At 40.9% G+C, this 23,707-nt stretch overlaps 1 protein-coding gene across 4 annotated transcripts in view; it reads left to right on the forward strand.

Moving 5' to 3' along the window:
• The first annotated feature begins 2,168 nt into the window (after positions 1-2,168).
• FAM3C (FAM3 metabolism regulating signaling molecule C) overlaps positions 2,169-23,707 on the forward strand; it is a 57,672-nt gene continuing 36,133 nt past the window's right edge. Inside the window, exons 1-2 of one of the 4 annotated variants that reach the window (XM_049893880.1) lie at positions 2,169-2,362; positions 19,706-19,761. In XM_049893880.1, the coding sequence (XP_049749837.1) occupies positions 19,749-19,761 (13 nt within the window). In that variant the 5' untranslated portion in view covers positions 2,169-2,362; positions 19,706-19,748. The remainder of the gene's footprint in view (positions 2,363-19,705; positions 19,762-23,707) is intronic. The other 3 variants (XM_049893879.1, XM_049893881.1, XM_049893882.1) reach the window with 3 other exon arrangements.

Genomic DNA, 23,707 nt, shown 5'->3' on the forward strand with positions numbered 1-23,707 from the left:
TGTTGTTTGTGACCAACTATATTAATTTAATTACCTTAGGTAGGGTTCTAAGCTATATAGTATGGTGAGGCTAGAATAGGATATTAAATAGAGAAGTCTTTGAGCCCAGGAATTGCACAATTGCATTTGTTTCAGGTGTGGTGCTAGAAGAATATGACTTATGTAATTTCCGTCCTTAGGAGCGAGGATGGCAAGACTTGGTCTCATGTACTTTGGACATGTTATCAGCAGGGTTTCAACCAGTTCAGTCATGGGCATTGTAAACAAGGGCAGCATACACATTGCAGAGCAACCGTATCTGTTGTCCTTCAGATTTAGACCCCCCCCCCCCAAAAAAAGACCCAAGTAGGAAATAAACAGTGGTGCACAGCTCAAAGATGGCAGCTGACCACATGGCATTGAATGTTTCAGGAGCCTGATATGGGAGGCTGGATTGCTGGCAGGTCTGTGGAGAGCATCACATATTTAATTGACTGGCTGCCACGTTTGAGTGAGAAGCCACTGTTTGTTTCCTTCTGGGGTCAAAATCTCATGGACAACGGATTTGGTTGCTATGCAGCGCATATGCAGCCCTTGTTTACTACAGCCATGGCTGAACCCTTTTGAACAGGTTGGAAGCCCTGGTTATCAGGAAGGACCAGTCCCTGGAAGGTATTTTGCTTGGTAAAGTAGAGGGTCAGTGAAAAAGAGGAAGACCCTCAACAAGATGGATCGACACAGTGGGGTGGCTGCAACAATGGGCTCAAACAGCAAGGATTGTGAGGACGGTGCAGGACCGGGCAACATTTCATTCTGTTATACATAGGGTTGCTATGAATTGGAACTGACACAACAGAGCAACGACAATTTCCATACAAGTCTGTTCAGTTATGAAGCAAAAGCTTTCATAAACTATGGCCTGATCTCCCTGCTCAACAGCTTCATAATTCTTTCAGCTGGAGATGTCAGCTTTGCATTTTAAACCAAGTGCCTTCTGGTTTGTTTGCAGCTAGATAGAGTGTAGCCAGGCTAAAATTCCAACTTACTACCTTGTATTTTCAGTTTTGAAGTCTTAGTTTTTTTTTGATTGTTAAAGTTATGCACAATTAGTACCTACCTCCTCGAGTTGTGAGAATTCCAGGAGAACACATATACAGAGTGTTAGGCGCATAGAAGGTGCTCAGAATGTTTCCTGCCTCCCCCACTGCTACCATGGATCGTAAACTCCAGAATTCATAGCTATAATTTATGTCCCTTGTTTCATATTGTTGGAGGAAAGCCCAAACTGGGCAGAATGCCTACTATGATCAAGCCCTATTATTTCCTTGATGCAATTTACTTTCTACAGCCATAGATCCAATAGTTCACCTAACAATAGTTACAAAGGATGTTCGTAGCTATGGATCTGGGTTATGAAACGATTTGCGTTCCCAGGTCTCGTTTAACAGGATTTTGGATGAACATCCCATGAATCCACAAAACCGTGGGGAAAAAGTCTTTCACAGAGAAGAGCATTTTAACTGTTCATCTGCTAAATAATTTAAGCAAACAAACAAAAGACATGCAAAATAAAGCATAACTTTTCTCTTTGCGCCATGCATTTAAGGCTGCCAGACTTCTAGTGCCCAGGTCTGGCCGATTTCCTGGGTCCCTTTCCAAGCTGTTAGGGACTCAAAAGGGAGTTATCTGCGGCCTTAAATTGATAAAACTATCTCATATTTCCTAAGTGGTGGGCCAGACTGAGAACTACGATGCTGCATGGTTTATCAGGATTGGGCAGGTCATTTTTAAATTTCTGCCTTTACAGTTAAGAGTATCACAGAGTGTGTGTATGTGTAGAGGAGGGGTGTGTGTGTAGGGGAAGGGTGCGTATAGGGGAGGAGTGTGACTATCAAAGTGTATGTGAGTGTGTGTGTGTGTAGGGGGGAGAGGGTGTGTGTAGGGGAGGGCTGTGACTATCAAAGTGTGTGTGTGCTCGCGCGTTTACGTCGGAGAGTGGTGTGACTCATGTTTCCCTCTCCGGAGCCGGACCCAGGCGGGGGCTGCGGCCGCTAGGGCGCCCACGTGGCAAGTGCAGACTGCGCAGCGCAGTCGGGCCGGCAGACCCCTCCCTCCGGCCTTTCCGGGCGCCGCGCGGTCCTCCACCGCCAGGGGGCGGGCGCGGCTCCCCGGCGCCGGGGGCCCATTGGTCGCGGCCGGGACGCGGGGGAGGAGGCCCAGCAGCTTGCTGGCTTCCTCCTGGCCACTCTGGGGGTGAAGGGAAGCCGGGGAGCCCGGAGGAAGCGGAGGAGCGCGCGGGAGGCGACGGCGGCTCCCGTCGGCCTCCAGCAAGACTGAGCGCGGGCAGGTCAGAGCTGCGGGCCGGCGCGCGCGGCGGAGGCCGGTGAGACGGGTGGGGAGGCGGACGGAGCCGCCGCCAAGGGCGTGGGGAGCGGACACCCACCTTACCCGCACCTGGACACGCCTGCTGTCCCAGTCGGGGCGGGCCCGGGCGCGCTCGGTCGCCGTGGGAGGGAGCGGGCAGCGCCAGGTCCGGACCGCCGCCGCGGCATCCCCGCCCGGCGTCCCCTTGGCGGGCTCGGTGGTGCCTGCACCTGGCGCCGGCTCCGCGCTCCGGCCTCGGCGGCACCTGGGGCGCACGTCTGCCTCGGGGCCCCGCGGCGGCTGTGAGATGCAGGCGGGGTGCAGGGGGTGTTGCTTTCTAACTCCGGAGGGCCGCCTGGGCTCACGTGTTAAGTTTTAGTGGCCCCTAAACTGGAGGTACTTTGGATCTTCAAAACCCGTGCAGCCCTTTGGTGTTGAGTGGCTGTCATTCATGGATGTGCGGTTATTTCTTTTTCGTTTTTACTGCCCGTACAGTTCCGTACCATGTAGAAGGATGCTAGTGCCTCTAGAGCTAAGTAATATGAGTGATGGATTGACGATTTCAGATGGAGATCTCCCAGTGTGAGTTTGTGTGTTTCATCGCTCTCTACTTTTTTTTTTTAAATTAAACTCCGTATGGTACGTCTTATTTAGTTGAGAGAACATTTATTTCTTTTTATCTAATTAAAAACATACTAATCCGAGGTCTGGGCACTAAAGAGTGCTTGTATAAAAGGTACAATGACACTAGATAATAGTTCCTTAATGTTTGCTAGACACTGTGCTAAGTGCTTTCAGGTGCACATTCATTTAATTCTAACAGCAACCCAGCGAGTAGGTTTTTTTTTAATTTCTCTTTATCAGTTTTACAGATGACAGTATCAACGGTCAGGTTAAATGAAGGTTGATGCCAAATGCAGATTCTAGACCCTTGGACCACTCACACCTTGTTGGACTAGTGTATATGCTCATAGTTCCCAAGGTTCTGGAAATGTTATCTGTTATTTATACAGCACGTTATGGAGTACCAAGAGATTTCCATTTAACTCAGAAAATAAAAGTTAATAACTTACCTGATGCCATTCAACAGGAAATTGACAAAATCAGCATCTGGTTCCTGGTAAAATCAACTGTACCTTTTTCCAGAGGCCGCCAGTCTCTTTGGGTTCTCTGTTACTAATTAAATCACGGTTTTTTTTTTTTTCCAGTTTTCTACAGGTGTTAGAAGCTTTTTTTCACAGGTTGTGTGTATAGTTATTAAAGAATTGCATTTATTTTAGTAAGAGATAAAAAGAGTTCAAAGCAGTGATCAACCGGTGGTGTTTTTTAAAAGAGGATACAGACCAGGTTGCCTGAAATCCCCATTATAGGGAGCTAAGACAGAGTCCCTGGGGTAAAATAACTTTCAGATAAACTTTATGGATGTTTTACTACAATTCAGTTACAAAGTTTTAGTATGGATTGCTCCTTTGAACATTGCTATCTAATTGATATTTTTTGTAATGTATAAAGGCACATTAAAAAGGAAAAGGTGTAATTGGAGAGAGGGTCAAAGAGCTAGAAGGCTGTTGAATAGTAAAAGTATTTCCTCTGGAACATCTTAGGAATCTTAAGTTTCAAAGGCAGTGACATTTTTTTTTTTTTTCCTTACGATCGGAGCCAACCTTTGTAAAACCTATTATATTAAAAATATACATACAATGGTTTGTAATAACAAACAGGTGCTACTTTGCAACACACATCAAAGCATTATTATTGTTACTATATTAAAGATGTTTCGGTGTATCTGGAAAGCGTTTCTTTAATTTTTTTTTATGCACAGAAAGGTACCCTATGAGCTATATTCTGAGACCAACATTTGAGTGACTGACATTAGATATGAACTGTACCTAATTTCTGATTTATATATAAATTTGCCTTAAAGACAGATTTAGGAACGGAACTCGTTCATAATCCAAGGACTACCTGAACCCACTTCTTCAAACTGAAAGAAGTAAGGAAGACCCAAGAAACAGAAGAGGTCTTGGGTCTCACAGAAATCCATCTTGCCCAGAGCTTAGTACAATAGCCAAAATTTGTCTTGAACTTAATCCAGAAGGCTTCCTGGCTGAGGGAGCAGATGATCTGGGTTTTAAGCAGTAGTTCTGCATTTAGCTTCACTAATGAATGTCTTTGGCCTTCTTAATATCGTGCAATATCTAATTAATCTGATTGGGGAGATTGAACAAAGTGATTCTCAAGATCTTCAAACTTGAAAAGGTTTTGTAATTTTATGCAGCTTGTAACCTACCTACTTCTGACTCTCTCTGAGGAGGAAATTAAGTGTTTGTTACCTCCCACCCTCCACACTTTACCCCATCAATATTTCCTCATTTTCTTCCACATTGGCCTTTTCCGTTTAATTGAAGCTATTCTTACATTCTTATATTACTTACATTTCTCCTTTTTAGTAAGAGAGTTAATTTCTTCATCTGTTTTGTTCATGATTTTTCTAGTTTTGCTCTGTTGAGGGTTTTTTTTTTTTTTTACTTTTAAGTTAAGGTAAAATTCATATAACATAGAATCAATCATTTCAAAGTGTACAGTTCAGTGGCATTTAGTACATTCACAGTGTTGTGCAACTAGTACCTCTGTCTGCTTCCAAAATGTTATCATCCCAGAGGAAACATCAAACCTATCAGGCAGGCACTCCCCATTCCTCCATTCTCCCAACCTCTGGCAGCCAGTACTCTGATTCTTTCTCTCTGAATTTACCTCTTCTGGAAATGTCACATAAATGGAATTGTACAATATGTGTTTAAAAAAAATTTTTTTTGTCTGTTTTAACTTAGCATAATGTTTTCTAGATTCATCCATGTATTAGTACTTCGTTCATTTTCATGGCTGAATAATACTCCATTGTATGGATATGCCGCATTTTGTTTATCCATTTATCTGTAGATGGCCTCTGGTGAGTTTTTGTGTGCTAGTGAGAAAAAGTTATATGAGCATCTATAGCAGTGAGTCAGAGCACCAGAGGAGACAAAGAATCCTGTCAGTTAAATCTGTATGAAGAAATGGAGGAGATCTAAGTTGATTGTGGTCATAAATTGTACAAAGCTTGTTCATGTGGCTTGTGGTATCAGGTGTGCTATCTAGTGATACTATTCATTACCAGCAGTTAAGTGAACTTTAATGAATTTTGAGTGACCTACGGTTAACAGAAATGAAATTTTTTTTTTTTTTTTGGTTCCATTGATAGGTTTCCACCCAGAAGTCCTAGCTGGCACAGGTGGTTAAGTGCTTTGCTACTAACTGAAAGATTGGTGGTTCGAACCTATCCGGAGGCACCTCGAAAGAAAGACCTTATGATCAGCTTTCTGAAATATCAGAAAACCTTATGGAGCACAGTTCTACTCTGAAACACATAGAGGTGCCATGAATCAACTCAGTGGCAACTGTTTCTTTTTTTTAATATATTTCAGAAAATTTCACAGTAGAGGTGTCTTACTACCTGTTTGGAACTGGCTGCTAAATTGCATTCAGCTTTTGTGGTAGAAATGGTATGTGAAAACTGCGTTTCATTCCAGGGGCGGATGAAACCACTCCACTCCTTCATTTCATCAGGTAGAAGGTTTGGTTGTTAGGATTACATCTGCCCTGGTGCACTTCAATTCTGTGGGCTACTTCAAGACAGTGTAAGTGGAGTGGATATGTAAAGCGGAATTCCTAAACATTTAGTCAAAACAGAAACCTGTGTTTTTCATCTGATACAATGTAAAATAGTTATATGAGATGAAGATAGTTGTGTTGTATGCAGATGTGTGCCTTTCTCCCATCTCTTGTACTTTATGAACTGGACACTTTTTTAGCCTACTTATGTTCAACTTGGAAACCCTGGTGGCATAGTGGTAGTGGTTAAGAGCCATGGCTGCTAACCAAAAGGCAGTTCAAATCCACCAGGCGCTCCTCGGAAACCCTATGGGGAAGTTCTACTCTGTCCTGTAGGGTTGCTATGAGTCAGAATTGACTCGATGGCAGTGGTTTGGGTTTTTTTTTTTGGTTATGTTCAACTTATAGTTAATATACATATTTTTTAGTTTTATTTTTGCCATTGTTCCCAATATCCATCTTTCTCTCTCTGTCTTCTTGGATGATACTAAGGTAGTGTGGGTTAAGGCAGTTTAGATTACTGAGTACTTAAACAAGCTGTTCTGGAAACTTGAAGAAGCAGGCAGAATTAAATGTCACCTTGTAGGGTCTGTCTTGTTTTTTGTTTTTGGTATATTTGTGTTCTTGGTTACAGAAGTCTGATTTCTTAAGCTAGATTATAACTTTTTAAGCACAATTCTGGTTTGGTAGATGAGAAAGACTGCAAGAAAACATTTGGGTAGTTTTAAATCTAGCAGAGTACTCTGGTGACGTAGTGGTTAAATGCAATGGCTGCTAACCAAAAGGTCAACAGTTCGAATCCACCAGGCACTCCTTGGAAACTCCATGGGGCAGTTCTACTCTGTCCTGCGGGGTCGCTGTGAGTCGGAATCGATTCAATGGCAATGGGCAAACAGTACTCATAACCATTGCAAGCAGTTTTTTCGTTCTTTCCTTTTCTTCACCAGTGTCTCCAGATGTATTCACTTCTCGCTGTTCCCTCCTCCCAGGAGACCTGGCTGGGAGGCAGGCTGATTTCCATTCATTTTCAGGAGAGAATGAAAATCCTTGTCATTTGAATTTTACCTTTGGGCTTTTGTGGCCTAGTTCTGCCTCTGTTGTTTCCCTAAACTTCCTGTGGTTTGGGATTGGTGTAGTGTAGTGTAAATCACAAGTTCTCACACCTGGGTGTGAATGAGAACCACTTGTTAAGCATCCTGGCGTTTTGATCCCGGCTCCTAGGGATTCTGATTCTCCAGGTCTGTGGGAGGGCTCAGGAATCTGCATCTGAAAAGCGCACTGTCCCTTCTGGTTCCCAGGCTTTGGGTAACTTTGTAGTTAGGGCTTCAAAGAACCAGAGACAGTGTTTTATTAGATCTAAGATGCCACATTCTGTAAGGTACACCATTATGGAATCGACTCGACAGCACTGGGTTATTTATACATAAAATGTATATACAAAAAAGAAGCGGTTGGAAACCCAATGAGGGAAGCCGTGTGTACCATAGAAATCAGTGAAATAGAGGGTTAGGTGCCTGAGAAACCTAACTGGTTCTTTTGTTAAAGGGGTGTTACGAGACATAGGAGTTATGCTATAAAAGGGTTATAACTCAACATTTTTTCAGACCTTTTACCAAGTAAAACATTTATTTGTAAGAAATAGTTGAATACAAGGTGTCCTTACTTGCCATTTATTTGTAATACAGATTATACTGATACCTGTTAAACCCATTGCTGTCCAGTGGATTCCGACTCACAGCTACCCGTAGGACAGAATAGAACTGACCCATAGGGTTTCCAGGGAGCGGCTGGTGGATTCCAACTGCTGACCTTTTGGTTAGCAGCCAGCCTCTTAACCACTGCGCAACCAGGGCTCCTCCATAAAGATTACAGCCTAGGAAACCCTATGGAGCAGCTCTAGTCTGTCATATAGGGTCACTACGAGTTGGAATTGACTTGATGGCAATGGGTTTTTTTTGTTTTTTGGAATTTTGACTGAAGCAATTTGCTACATCTTTCTTCTGTAGAGCAGCTAGTGGCTTCTGACTGCCCACCTTTCGGTTAAGCAGCTGGGCACTTAGCCACTGTACAATCAGGGCTCCTCATTCTACTGGGAACTAACTTGGTTCTAAAGTGCAATGTAGGTGTATTTTGGGGTATGCTGCACTTCAGATTGGCCCTGTATTCTTTTCATTTCACTCATTTTGCGGTTGATGGTTCAGTTCAGAAGTCTTATTTCAAACATCCTGGCACTTTGGTAAGCTCCATTTTATAAGTACTGGAATAACCAAACCATTGTCATCTAGTCAATTTCGACTAATAGCAACCCTATAGGACAGAGTAGAACTGCCCCATTGGGTTTCCAAGGAGCGCCTGGTGAATTCGAACTGCAGACTTTTTGGTTAGCAGCCTGAGTTCTTAACCACTGCGCCATCAGGGCTCCTTTGTAAGCACAGCCCACTGAAATATTAATGACAACATTGATAATACCCTTTTTCTGTTAGTCTGTAGCCCTCATTAAGGAGCCCTGGTAGCGCAGTGGTGAAAGCACTCAGCTGCCACTCTTTGAGAGAAAAATGTGACAGTTTGCTTCTGTAAAGATTTGCAGCCTTGGAAACTCTGTGGGGCAGTTCTACTCCGTCCTGTAGAGTTGCTAGGAGTTGGGATCCACTCAATGGCAGTGGATTTGGTTTGGCTTATAGCCCTCCTTAATGCCAGCTAGGTGATTATACACATATTCGACCAGCCAGCTATTGTCCTGTGTTGAGTAACAGTAGATAGTTTTAGGAGATAGCGGTAATAATCAGGGTCAGCACTGAACTCTGGCTGCCAACTCAAAGGAAAACAGGATTTTGGCACATTGGGTACTGGGTGAGAGTATCTAGGTCAGAACACATCTGTCCCCGCTAGTGAGGATTTAGTAATGAGCAGCCTTACCTGCTAATGGTGCTTTCCATCAGTGATGTCTTGGAAAACGAAATAGGAAGGTTTCGTCGCCTTCTTAGATTTGGGGAGGGAGGAAACAACAGATGTCTATTTAGTTTTGATCCTTTAAAGTATTTACCAAAAATCTGGGTAACAGTTCCTTGTTGGTCAACTGAAATATTTCAGAAATCGGGTCTCTCTTGTTTATGAAGGGGAGTTGTGCTGTGGAACACTGAACATGGAAGTGAATTATGGATGAATTACTGTTCTCAGAATGTGGTGTGTGTGGTCTGCCAGGCTTGGCTACTTCTCCTTGAGTCACTGGGGCAAAGTTTTTTAGGCAGGGCACTTACCCGATTTAGCAGGGTACCTTCACCGATCTAACAGGAAGGATATGTCAGTTTCATAGTTATATTTTGTCTTTTTCCCTCCCATTGGAAAAATGGGGTTTTATTTAGCAGTAGATTAAATAGAAGATTTTTCAAGTGTTACTGTCTTCATTTGCTCTCAAGGGAACCAAATGAAAAACAAGGTGTACTTCAGCTGTTAGGGAAATACGGTTAAAATCTACTCCCGGCCCAGAATACTCTTCACTAAAATAGAAGACAAAGAGAACATTTTTCTTGTTGAGTAAGCACTAAACCAGATTGTGGTGCATCACAGAGAGTCAGCTAAAGAGATTGCAAGGAAGTCATACCCTTTATATAACTAAGTAGATACAACCCATTACATCTGTATCTTCAAGATAAAACGGCTGATTTTCTCATTTCTTTATGGCAGCAGTCACCTGTAATTATGCTTATCTCCTTCCGGAAACTGAGTGGTAAGAGGGTAGTGACCTTCCTTGATCACATGTCCACAGAGGTGGCTCCCCTGTCCTTGAGGAAATATCCTTGATTTACATACTTTTCTGAGTGGCTGAAAGAATTTACAAGTTTTGCTACAGTGAATTCTGAAAGGAGGGGGGGAGTCTCTTCTCTTATTTTCAACAAAGAGAATTAAAACCTTTTTTTTTAATTTTGTATTTGCCCTTACACAGTTTATGGTGCATTTTGGAGGAGAGCTAAATCCACCCAGTACACAATCCCAACTTGCTTCACGTCTGGCATTGGCTAACATTCCTGGTGAAGTTACAAAACTTTCTGATGCATTTGTGCATTCTAAATGTATGTACTTTTAATTCTGTTTCTTAGCCACCTTTAGATATCAATCCTCTTTTCCATGACACTACTGAAGAAAACAAAATAAGCCATGTGATCTTGGTTCGGATTAACTGAAAAATCCAGGCATAGATAATTCGCTATCCCTCTCCTCCTAAGGTTTTTAAGGAAATGTTAAAAACATTTATTCTAAAAGATTTCTTTATTGGTTCTATTGATCCATTATTTCAAAGTTTTTGTTCTGTTGCTTTGCAGCCTCACCTTTTTGGGAGGTGCTTTGCAGAAGGAATGGATATATTTATATCATTTCCCTCAGTGATCTTTTGAATAATTGGTCATTCTTAGTGTTTTAGAATTTATGGGGGTCTCCTTTTCCCCTCCCCACGGAGGGTGGGGGACTTTTGTTATTTTTTTTCCCTAGTCAAAGTGTAAGGTTAGTTTACCCTGTTTAAAACCTCAGATTACTTATCTAGTTGTAAGGTCCAAAAACTCACTGCTGTTGAGTCGATTTCGACTCACAGTGACTCTGTAAGACAGAGTAGAACTGCCCCATAGGGTTTCCAAGGCTGCAAATCTTCACAGAAGCAAACTGCCACATTTTTCTCTGGAAGAGTGGCTCTGGGTTCAAACTGCCGACGTTTTGCCTCGCACCTGAGTGCTTTAACTGCTGTGCCACCAGGGCTTCTCCCGTTACAAGGCAGCCATTTACAAACATTTCTTTTTAATCTTTATCAGGTCATTATACTCATTTTTAAAAGATACATTGTTAATGTGGGCCGGGGGGGATGTAAAATGGTAGATTCCTTTAAAACATGTATCTTCCAGGATTCAGTATCAGAGTGTCTCACTAGTACTAAAATACTTTCTCAAGTTAGTAATTTTTTTATTTAAGCATTTAGTGTTAATAGCGCCAACTTCTATTAAATTCACAATATTAATAGCACAATGATAGTGGCTCAGATATCATACAGAGTTTTTAAATGTCAGTTTTTTTTTCAGATGAATGCAGCCTTCACACCCCTCTTCATTTTGTTATTTTAAAGCTTTATCCAGCCTGACAGAGAGGTGTGTTTGTTGGCCTCTGGGTGAGACAGGGTACTGGAGAGCACTCTGCATGTGCTTACTATGTTGATAACTTTTTATTAAAGAAAAGGTTTTTAAAAGCTAGCTATTTAGAGTTTTAAAAGTTGATCAAAGGTCATTCCCACGTAAATGCTTATATAAAGGACATAGTAGTATCAGTTTCCTCCTACCAACGTAATTTCACAGGTAATGAAGTCGAATATAAGAAAATTAATTTTTATCCGTATTTTTGTATCTCTTGGGCTTGCTTTGAAAATCTTTCCATAGGCTAGATTTATTCCTTGTGTACTCTAGATGTCCAGCTGCACCTATAGGAAAGGGAGGATCTTTTTCTCTTCCTTTTGAAGAGGAACGTTATTGTTAGCTGCTCTCTAGACAGCTCATGGTGACCCCATGCATGAAAGAATGAAATGCTGCCATCCCTATGATTGGTTGTGGATCAGATCATTGTTATCCATAGGGTTTTTATTGGCTGAATTTTGGATTGCCAGGCCTTTCTTCCTAGTCCATCTTACTCTGGAATTGCTGCTGAAACTTGTATTCCGTATCATAGCAACATGCAAGCCACCGCTGACAGACGGTGGTGGCTGCATGTGAGGTGCATTGGCCAGGAATCAAATCTGGGTCTCCAGAATGGAAGGCGAGAATTCTGCCATGGAACCGCCACTGCCTATTTGAAGGGGAATGCATCCTATTTGTTTTCTCTTGAAGTATATGCTTCTGTGGAAAGCAGTTCATCATGACCATGTGTGATGAACACACAGAGAGCACAGAATTTAGGATTGTTTGAAATGTACTCCTGCAGTAGCGTTTTTAAGAGGAAACAGTCATAGTCATGTAGGAGTTTCTTTCTCCCAGGTAGCTCAGTAGGAAAATGTTGGTCAGGCATGCTGTTTATTCATCTACTTCAGTGGCTAGGGAAGTACCACCTATGGGCCTGTTTTTGAATGGTCATGAACTAAGATTGGTCTTTATATTTTTAAATGGTTAAAAAAAAATTAAAAGAATATTTTGTGATGTGTGAAAAGTCTATGAAATTCAAATTTCTGTGTTCGTAAATTTTGTTTTTAGCCCGATCGTGCCCATTCATTTACTTATTGTCTATGGCTGCTTTTGAGCTACAATGGCAGAATTGCATAATTGTGACAAGAGCTATGGTCTGAAAAGCCTAAAATATTATTACCTGGTTCTTTACAGAAAATGTGTGCTGATATTTGCTCTATATTATGTATATAAGTACAGATATTTATTGCAAATAATTTTTTGATGTCGTATTTTTGTTTGTAAATAAAACATCAGAATGACCTTGGTGACACTTGTAGTTGCAGCTTCCTTTTCGTTGCATCATCGTCTTATTTTCCTCTTGTCTTTAATTGCTCGGGGAGTGAAAATTTAATCTTTTATAATCTGATCTGGAGGGGGCCTAAATGTGTTTTAAACCTATCTGCTTGCCCTTTGCAATTTTTTCTTCGTCCTCTTGAAAAGCCCCAGTTCGTATGAATATAAGAATCACATTTTCTGTTAAAATTGTGGTTTTGACCAGCCCTGAGGTAAAGTAGAACTGAGTGAGAGCATCTTTCTGTTTGTCCAGTATAACTGAGAGTATTTTCTTCTGGTGTAATTGATTGTTGTTTTTAATATTAAGTACATCAGTGGATGTGTGTACATACCTCAGCTGCTTCCACCTGTTCTGTTTTAGGGAGGTTCTGGCACACATGCTTAGTCATTTTGACAAACTGTCACATCTCTGGAGTGGCTAGTTTGCAGCAGAGATTGGCAGTTCCCAGAGCTATTCACAAAAGCCCAGTTGATTGACGTGGCATTTTGTCATGAAGCCTCTTAAAGTATGTCACTTAGCAGCTCTGCTGCCAGGGAAGTGGATTTGTTTAGAATGTCAGCTTCTTGCCTACCCTTCATGTGACCTTAGACAAATCCCTTGACCTCGTCTGTAAAGCTGTCTAATACTACAACTAGAAGGCTGTTGGGAAGATTATATAAGAACATGTGTGAATTATACCTCTGTATGTTTGCATGCATTATTACCTAGTTTATGATACCTGGGAAGACATTCTTTTAGTAAATATTTTTACGGTTTATTTTGTGGATATAGGATGCCATTCTTGTAATTCACTTGGTGTAGTTCCATCCCGCTCAAGGAGAGAAAGGAAGTATCACTTGATCTGTATTTTTGTCTTTGTTGTTCCTGAAGTTGATTGAGTCTAAGTTGATGCCTCCTTATTTATATGGTGGCCTGATTTCTACTGAAGTAACACAACTTCATTAAATTAGACTGAAGTAGATACTTGGGCTAAAAACAAACAAAAAAACCAAACCCACTGCCGTCGAGTCGATTCTGACTCATAGCGAGACAGAGTAGAACTGCCCCATAGACTTTCCAAGGAGCGGCTGGTGGATTTGAACTGCCGACCTTCTGGGTAGCAGCCGTAGCTCTTAGCCACGTTGCCACCAGGGTTTCCGTTTGGGCTAAAGCAAAAGCTTAAATTATAAAACATCCAAAAAAATTCAGTATGCCGGTCTGAGATCCTAGTCTCCTTCACAAGCTTAGGTCACGTTGTTGTTCCCTGTCATCCCTGATGGCCCAACGTACAAGAGACCATTGTGATTCATAGGGTTTTTGCTGGTTGACTTTTGGAAGTAGATGACTAGGTCTTCTTATCCTGTGAGTCTGGAAGCTCCACTGAAACCTTTCAGAATCATAGCAGCATGCAAATTTCTACTGACAGATGGGTGGTGACTGCGCACTAGGTGCATTGGCTGCGAACTGAACCGGGGTCTCCCATGTGAAAGGCGAGAATTCTACCACTGAGCCGCCAGTGCCCCCCTACGTCACATAATTAGTGTTTCATTGCCTAGGAGCAGCATAGTGGCCTTCCTTGCTGTGGACTCTTGAGATTATTCTGCACTGTGCATATTAGCAACCTGATATGGTTCAGCCACTTACATATTTATTTAAAATACTACAACTTATTTTAGTTTACACTACACTTTTGGGGCAAGTGTACTTCATAAATGTATCGTCAAGAGTTGTTTTTGTTTTTGTTTTTTTAATCCTAAAAATATGCTCCTCTTGCCAATATCCTGGGAAATGGCTCCAATTTCTATGTACCTACCTTTTAATGTATACATAAAATTTAATTATAAACCCTTTCACTGGCTGGCTCTGGATTAAAGAGCTCTGAATTTCTAGCAAAGGTGTTTTTACTCACTTTGACTGTTAGGTTCATTTTCCCTGGACCTGTTCTGGCATCACTGGATTGTTAGAGGTTTATACAAATTCCATTAACCTTTTGCTTGTTTGGTCCTCCCCTGCCCCCCATATTATTATATGGGAAGTTTTTTTTTTTTTTTTTTAATGCCCTCCTAAGAAAACAAATTCCCCCACATGTCTGCAGTTTGTCATTCTGTGGGGACTCATGTGTTGTGATGCTGGAAACTATGCCACCGGTGTCCAGATACCAGCAGGGTCACCCATGGAGGACAGGTTTCAGCTGAGCTTGCAGACTAAGACAGACTAGGAAGAAGGACGCGGCAGTCTACTTCTGAAAATCATTACCCAGTGAAAGCCTTATGAATAGCAGCAGAACGTTGTCTGGTAATAGTGCTGGGAAATGAGCCCCCCAGCTTGGAAGGCACTCAAAAGATGACTGGGGAAGAGCTGCCTCCTCAAAGTAGAGCCGACCTTAATGACGTGGTTGGAGTAAAGTTTTCGGGACCTTCATTTGCTGATGTGGTACAACTCAAAATGAGAAGAAACAGCTGCAAACATCCATTAATAATCGGAGCCTGGAATGTATGAAGTATGAATCTAGGAAAATTGGAAATCGTCAAAAATGAAATAGAACACATAAACATTGATATCCTAGGCGTTAGTGAACTACAATGGACTGGTATTGGCCATTTTGAATCGGACAGCCATATAGTCTACTATGCTGGGAATGACAACTCGAAGAGGAATGGTGTTGCATTCATCATGAAAAAGAATGTTTCAAGATGTATCCTGAAGTACAGTGCTGTCAGTGATAGGATAATATCCATACGCCTACAAGGAAGACCAGTTCATATGACTGTTATTCAAATTTATGTACCAACCACTAGGGCCAAAGATGAAGAAATAGATTTTTATCAGCTGCTGCAGTCCAAAATTGATCAAACATGCAATCAAGATGCATTGATAATTACTGGCGATCGGAATGCGAAAGTTGGGAACAAGAAGAAGGATCAGTAGTTGGAAAATATGGCCTTGGTGATAGAAACAATGCCAGAGATCCAGTGATAGAATTTTGCAAGACCAACGACTTGTTCGTTGCAAATACCTTCTTTCACCAACATAAACAGCAACTATACACATGGACCTCGCCAGATGGAACACACAGAAATCAAATTGACTACATCTGTGGACAGAGACGATGGAAAAGCTCAATATCATCAGTCAGAACAAGGCCAGGGGCCGACTGGAAAAGACCATCAATTGCTGGTGTGCAAGTTCAAGCTGAAACTGAAGAAAATCAGAGCAAGCCCACAAGACCCAAAATATGACCTTGAGTATATCCCACCTGAATTTAGAGACCATCTAAAGAATAGATTTGATGCATTGAACACTAGTGACCGAAGACCAGACGAGTTGTGGAATGACATCAGGACATCATACATGAAGAAAGCAAGAGGTCATTGAAAAGACAGGAAAGAAAGAAAAGACCAAGATAGATATCAGAGGAGACTCTGAAACTTGCTCTCAAACGTGGAGCAGCTAAAGCAAAAGGAAGAATCGATGAAGTTAAAAGAACTGAACAGAAGATTTCACAGGGCGTCTCGAGAAGACAAAGTAAAGTGTTATAATGACATGTGCAAAGAGCTGGAGATGGAAAACCAAAAGGGAAGAACACTTTCGGCTTTTCTCAAGCTAAGAGAACTGAAGAAAAAATTTAAACCTCAAGTTGCAATAGTGAAGGATTCTATGGGGAAAATATTAAATGACGCAGGAAGCATCAAAAGAAGATGGAAGGAATACACAGAGTCATTATCCCCAAAAGAATTAGTAGATGTTCAACCGTTTCAAGAGGTGGCATATGATCAGAAAACGATGGTACTGAAGGAAGAAGTCCAAGCTGCTCTGAAGGCGTTGGTGAAAAACAAGGCTCCAGGAATTGATGGAATACCAATTGAGATGTTTCAGCAAACAGGTGTAATGCTGGAGGTGCTTACTTGTCTGTGCCAAGAAACATGGAAGACAGCTTCCTGGCCAACTGACTGGAAGAGATCCATATTTATGCCTATTCCCAAGGAAGGTGATCCAACCGAAAATGGACATTATAGAACAATATCATTTATATCACACGCAAGCAAAATTTTGCTGAAGATCATTCAAAAATGGCTGTAGCAGTATATCGACACGGAACTGCCAGAAATTCGGGCCAGTTTCAGAAGAGGACGTGGAACCAGGGATATCATTGCTGATGTCAGATGGATCCTGGCTGAAAGCAGAGAATACCAGAAGGATGTTTACCTGTGTTTTATTGACTATGCAAAGGCATTCGACTGTGTGGACCATAACAAACTGTGGATAACACTGCGAAGAATGGGAATTCCAGAACACTTAATTGTGCTCCTGAGGAACCTTTACATAGATCAAGAGGCAGTTGTTCGGACAGAACAAAGGGATACTGATTGGTTTAAAGTCAGGAAAGGTGTGCATCAGGGTTGTATTTTTTCATCTCCTACCTATTCAATCTGTATTCTGAGCAAATAATCTGAGAAGCTGGACTATATGAAGAAGAACGGGGCATCAGGATTGGGGGAAGATTCATTAACAAACTGCGTTATGCAGGTGACACAAGCTTGCTTGCTGAAAGTGAAGAGAACTTGAAGCACTTACTGATGAAGGTCAAAGACCACAGCCTTCAGTATGGATATGTTTCAGTATGGAAAACAAAAATCCTCACAACTGGACCAATGAGCAACATCATGATAAACGGAGAAAAGATTGAAGTTGTCAAGGATTTCATTTTACTTGGATCCACAATCAGCAGCCGTGGAAGCAGCAGTCAAGAAATCAAAAGATACATTGCATTGGGCAAATCTGCTACAAAGGACCTCTTTAATGTGTTGAAGAGCAAAGATGTCACCTTGAAGACTAAGGTGCACCTGACTGGAACCGTGGTATTTTCAGTTGCATCATATGCATGTGAAATCTGGACAGTGAATAGGGAAGACCGAAGAAGAATTGATGCCTTTGAATTGTGGTGCTGGCAAAGATTGTTGAATATACCGTGGAGTGCCAAAACAGCGAACAGATCTGTCTCGGAAGAAGTATAACCAGAATGCTCCTTAGAAGCAAGGATGGTGAGAATGCGTCTTGCATACTTTGGACATGTTGTCAGGAGGGATCAGTCCCTGGAGAAGGACATCATGCTTGGCAGAGTACAGGGTCAGAGGAAAAGAGGAAGACCCTCAACGAGGTGGATTGACACAGTGGCTGCAACAATGAGCTCAAGCGTAACAACGATTATAAGGATGGCTCAGGATCGGACAGTGTTTTGTTCTGTTGTGCATAGGGTCGCTATGAGTCGGAACCGACTCGAAGGCACTTAACAACAACGAGAAGACAAATTAGAAATGATTTGGAATTAACACATTTGTAAACATGCTACTGGTTTGTTTTCAATACAGTTTTCCTTATGCTGATTTACAGCCTTATATTATTAATCTACTTTTTCAGCAAATTAAATTAAATCTTAGCCATAGCACATTTTTTAATTGACGAGATTTTAGAGATCTTATTAAATGTTATGGTTGTGCAGTGGTTAGCACTCCTCTGCTAACCAAAAGGTCAGCGGTTCACATCCACCAGCCGCTCCTTGGAATCCCCATGGGGTAGTTCTGCTCTGTCCTATAGGGTCACTGTGAGTTGGAATTGACTCGACATCAGTGAGAATTTGTTATTCTCAGATATTTTAAGGGAAAACATTTGTATTCAGCTAGATAGTTGAAGTTGCTGGTCTTAGCAGTGGTGTGTTCAGAAGCAGGTTTCTTGGAGGGTGCAAACGTGGCAGACAAGTGAGGCAGTGGCGGTCATTGTACAGATGTGGCCTTCATACATAGCAGGTGACGGAAGCAGTGAACTGGAACCGGAAGTGCCTACTGCCCAACTGTTTATTACACTTGCAAAGACCTTTTCCTGGGCCACATTCAGATAAGATGGAAGCTATTTTGGAATATTAGCTCAGTGGAAAGGCACGAGTGCTTTGTGAAAGCAGTGTTCAGTGTAGCCAGAAGCCAAAAAGGCTTTATAACCAGTTGGGGTTTTCATTTGAGGATCAGGAGAATTTTTTCTGCTTGTATGTGATGGTTTGCGGATACTTCTTCCTTATCTCTTGTTTACTTTTAGTATTTTCCTGGAGCCTATGGCTGAGTAGTTCAAATAGATACGTAGCATTGACTTTTCCTATTATGTGGAAGGTGTTCACGGAACAAACAAGGAAGAGAAATCAGTAACTCTCAACTTAGTTTAACTATTGATATTTTCTTCAGGGTAGATTGGGCAGAAGAAAGTTCACATTAGAGCCTTGGACTTTTGTTATGTTTCAGGAGTGTTGAACTCTCCCTCCCCTCCTCATTCTTTGTTGGTGAATAGGTATTTTTTGATTAATACAATTAATCATATAATTTATTGATCAAGATTTCTTTTCCTTTCTAGTAGGTGTCTTAAGAGTTGGCTGTGGAAGCTGTTCAGCTAAACCTGGGCAGGGATTGCATATCAAACTCATTTGTTTTTCCTTTTTTTTTTTTTAATTTTGCCTATATTGTTCTTTCTTAGGAGGGAAACACACATACACACAGATTTTTTTTTTTTTCCCCAGCATCTGTTTCTTGTTGGTATTCAAATAATATGAAAGAAGAGTTTCTTCATTTGATGTCTAACATTACTCTGTTAATTATCACTCAAAATTGCAGTTCTAAACTTCTGAATGGGCTATTTTAAAAAAACTTAAATTGAAAACATGAAGAGGAAGAGGATCCTGGCATTAAAGTAAGGAGCTTTTGCTACAAATGCAAAGCCAGAATTAGGCCATGCCAAAATGAAATGGCATCGTATCTGGAATGAGGCCTGAAACAAGGAGCCAGCAGAACTACACTCTAGCCCTGTGTCTACAAATATAATTAGTTCTGTGACTTTTGACGAGCAGTATAACCTCCTCGAATCTCACCTGAAAACTGCAGGTTTGGAACCCAACATCAAAAGTTCCTTATCGCAGAGAATAACAGGGCATTTTCTTCCGTTCACATACGTGATGGCAGATATTCCCTCGTTTGTTCAGGGAGCTGAGGACAGGGCACTGAAAAACAGGCTCACCTCTCGGGAGCTGTTATGGTCCAGTGGAAGGAGAGCGGCCCAGTGATAAGAGTCTTCCACTGAATGTCTATAGTGGTAGAAGAGTTAGAAATGCCGTGACGTTTATTTGGCTTCATGTATAAAATACAGACTCAATATGAAGAGGAATGTTCATTCTAGACTTAATGATGTTTGCCTTTTCTTTTGATTTTAGGAGCTTATTTAATGAGAAAGTGCCATAGACTGCAAAAGCAAACATGAGGGTGGCAGGTAAGATAATTTCATCCGGTGGAAATAATTTTGCCTTTTATGTAACCTGTTTGTTCAGTAATGACCAAAGGGGAGAGCAAACAGTCTCTATCTACAGTGAGGTCAAAGCTCTGAAATGTAACAAGCTAAGTCATTATTTAGCCTTCTTACTTTTTTTTTATATAATTGGCAAGTCACAGAGTGGACATTTAATAAGTATTGCTAACGTGCTTTTTTTTTTTTTTTGCACATACTTTTGTTGGTTATTTATGCTAAATGTTTTAATTACAGTTTTAACTTTTTATGTCCTTACATATTAAGCTTACCTGCCAAGTACTCTCTATGTAAAGAATAATTTTGCCAACCTGGGGAGGCTGTTTTTTGTTTTGGCTAAGTTCTAACTTGTTGAGGAAAATGAGTTGTAAAGTTTAAAACTTTAAATCTTACCTGCGTACATTATATACTTAAATTAAAACGAGTCTGTGTGAAGGATTTGATGAAATACATGTTTCAGCTTCAGTGGCCATGTATTTATTAAACTTAAATCTGCATAAGTGAGGTTATATGTAAAAGCATTGATGCATTTCTGAAGCAGCGTATTCAGGTGATTGAATAGCATCCCTTGATGTTTATGGTGTCAAGGTAGTTATCTTTAAACCTGGAAAGACAGGTTCATAAATAACTGGAGGGGCTGATGCCTTCTTTCTAGATTTACAGTGAAGCAAAAGTGTGTTCCCTCTTCCAGCTCAGCCAGGATCCCAGAAGAAATGTGCACCTTACATAGACATTTCTAACAAGTGTGTCCCCAACATAGGAGATAGCTTATATTTTATTTTCTCAAAATGAAGATACATAGTCTTTCTTTTAATTATTGCCTCAGCAGACAAAATATTTTCCTGTGGGGCACCTTTTAGAAGTGCCTGAAGTGAAGGTGGGTGAATAACCAAGTCTTCATACTTCAGTTATACATGTATACAATCAGGAGCAGGTGATTAAACATGGTAAACGATACCATCAGAGATAAGTCAGGGTAGTTCACAAGTGCTTTTGTGAAAACAAAGGAGCCCTGGTGCCTCAGTGGTTAAAGTGCTCAACTGCTAACCAGAAGGTTGGTGGTTTAAACCTACCAGCCACTTTGTGGGAGAAAGACGTGGCAGTCAGCTTCCGTAAAGATTTACAGCCTCGGAAACCCTATGGGGCAGTTCTACTCTGTCCTTCAGGATTGCCTACTCTGTCCTTCAGGATTGCCATCAGTTGGAATTGACTCAACAGTAGTGGGCTTTTTTTTTTTTAAATAAACCCATTTGAAAATCTGAGTGTTTTTGTCATGACAAAACATCTCTGTTTTGTTAAGGAGCTGGACAATTACTGAAGAAGAATATTCTAGAAACCAAGACCTTATTTGTGGTTAAAAAAAAAAAGTTACAATGTCTTTTTTGTGATGATGTCCAAATGCCAACAGGGCCAGCGATTTACGATTACGTTAGCTAGCCGGATGTTTTTATTTCCAGATGATTTTAAAAGTACGCTATTTAATTAAGCATGATGATTTGAAATAAACAAATTTCTCTTTCTTATATAATTCTAAATTCACTCCCCTTGAAATTAACTCTGTCATCTCATCTGTTTCTCTGATGGTGACAGTTGATACCCAGGTTTAATTGTGAGTTATTATTCAGAGTGCTTATTTTGTGTTTGGCACTGTTCCTAGAATAGATCTTGAGGGACCGTTAATGAAAGAATAAGGAAGATTGATTGGTTATTAGCTTACTGTTTTTAACTAATTTCTTATGATAATAATAAAAAAAATACCCTGGTCACTTCAAGATATCCCTATAGTCATCATTCTTACAATGAGAGTCAAGGTTGAGGTTTGTGCCTTTTGGTTTTTGAAAAATTGAGGTACTCATGGAAAATGAAGACTAGGAATCACAGTGTTGGACGATGAAGCCCTTTCAACTCCAGAACTGGATGGGGGTCCTGAATTCAGATGAGCTCTGGAGTTACCCTCCACAAAGAAATCCCAGAGTTCCATTACAGAGGCTCCACTTGTCTTCCCCTTTTCTCAGGGATTGTCTGTGTCTTCTGTTACCCATTAGTGTCTCCACCTCTTAACTTTTTTCTTTCTTTTACCTTTGGTTTTCTTCTAATTTTTGCTTTATCCTAACTTTGTGTTTATGGCCCCGGTTCTTTCTGCTTCTCGGCCTTCTCTGTGCATCCTTCTAACTTGGCTCTGTATTTCAAATGAAAATTCCTAAGAGAGAAAATAATTGATCTAGTTTGTTTGTCTGTGTTCTTGTTTAGGCAGTTTTGTTGGCTCTGGAGCAAAATGGGTACGTTGTCTATGAATTTGATACTCTGTTCTAAGGATGAATGATGCTGTAAAGGAGAGAGGGACTGGTTGATGGTGTCAACATGGCTTTTTAGCGAGACAGGGAGGGGTTGGGGGCCTCTGGTGGTCCAACATAAGTACTTAGGTCTTGTTTTAAGACTCAGTTCTGCCACTGACTAGGTATCTGACCTTAGGCAAGTGATCTATGCTTTTGTTGGCCATGTTTTTCTTACTTGTAAAATGAAAATAATATCTTGAAAAGCTGTGCAGATGCGATTAGTGGACACTCATGGTGGCTATAGGTGTGTGTGTGTATAGATTGGTTAGTGTAGTCTTAGGTACAGTTTAGCTTTGTATGGAATTTAGTCCAGGACTGTTATAAACTTGGTATTTTAATCATTTTGCTATCTTAATCTTGAATAATCAAGATTTCATATATCTTCTTGAAGACCAGAGAAAGGTTATCTCTAGATGCACTTGCCCACAATTGCTACAAAATAAGATGTTAAAATTATTAGGTGATATTTTTTTTTTTTTTATATATATATATAAACCCATTGCCATTGAGTCGATTCCAACTCATAGTGACCGTATAGGACAGAGAACTGCGCCATATAGTTTCCAAGGAACACCTGGTGGATTCAAACTGCTGACCTTTTAGTTAAGCAGTTAACCACTATGCCACCAGGATTTCCATACATATATATATATTCCATACCTATAGATTCCATAGATCTATAGATTCCATAGATTTATATATACATACATACATATACACTTCCTCTTCATGTTCTTGGTCTTAGTCTTAAAAGCTCAAGAAGAGATATGCCAGCTGTTACTATCCATCTATTTAGCTAACAGGAACCCTGGTGGTGCAGTGGTTAAGTAATTGGCTGCTAACCAAAAGGTTGGTGGCTCGAACCCACAGGCTGCTCCTTGAGAGAAAGATGTGGCACTCTGCTCCCATAAAGATATTTAGCCTTGGAAATCCTATGAGCAGTTCTGCTCTGTCCTATAGGGTTGCTATGAGTTGGAATCGACTTGACGGCAGTAGATTTGGTATTTAGCAGTTGTTGAGCATATTACTATGTAAGAGACACTCAGCTAGATCCTTGGGAGGAGAGCTCAGAGCTTGCTGGAATTTGGCTCTCTTATGCATTAAAAATATAGGCAGCTTATATTTGTTGTCATAAACAGGAAGCACAATTTTTCGAGCAAATTTTTAGGAAACGGGACAGGAGGAGGAGGTTTGACTTCCTCGTTGCCACCCTATTTCTATATTAATAGAGTGTTTCTTATGAGAAATGAGTGGGCTCAGAGATGCTGCTGGTCTTAAACATTTGAAGCCTTTCCAAGCCTCATCAGTTCATCCTCCTCCTTCCCATCTAGGAACGTAGTGCTAATCTCGTTAGGTTTATAGAAAGTAGAATGAATTTATTTCTTTTTTATTCTTCCTTAGCCAATAAGTTGTATTTTTGTAGCGATTTTTGAATGTGTTAATTTGGCTTAGAGTATTGTGCAAGACACTGGGCCGCATCAGGATCCCTGGTTCTTGTGCTGCCAATAACTTAAACCTGTCATCTCGGGTGGTTACCTCGCCTCTGGTCCTTTGTTTCCTTAAGTATAAGGTGGCCA

The sequence above is a fragment of the Elephas maximus genome, chromosome 8 (genome assembly GCF_024166365.1).
Source record: "Elephas maximus indicus isolate mEleMax1 chromosome 8, mEleMax1 primary haplotype, whole genome shotgun sequence".
Lineage (NCBI taxonomy): Eukaryota > Metazoa > Chordata > Mammalia > Proboscidea > Elephantidae > Elephas > Elephas maximus.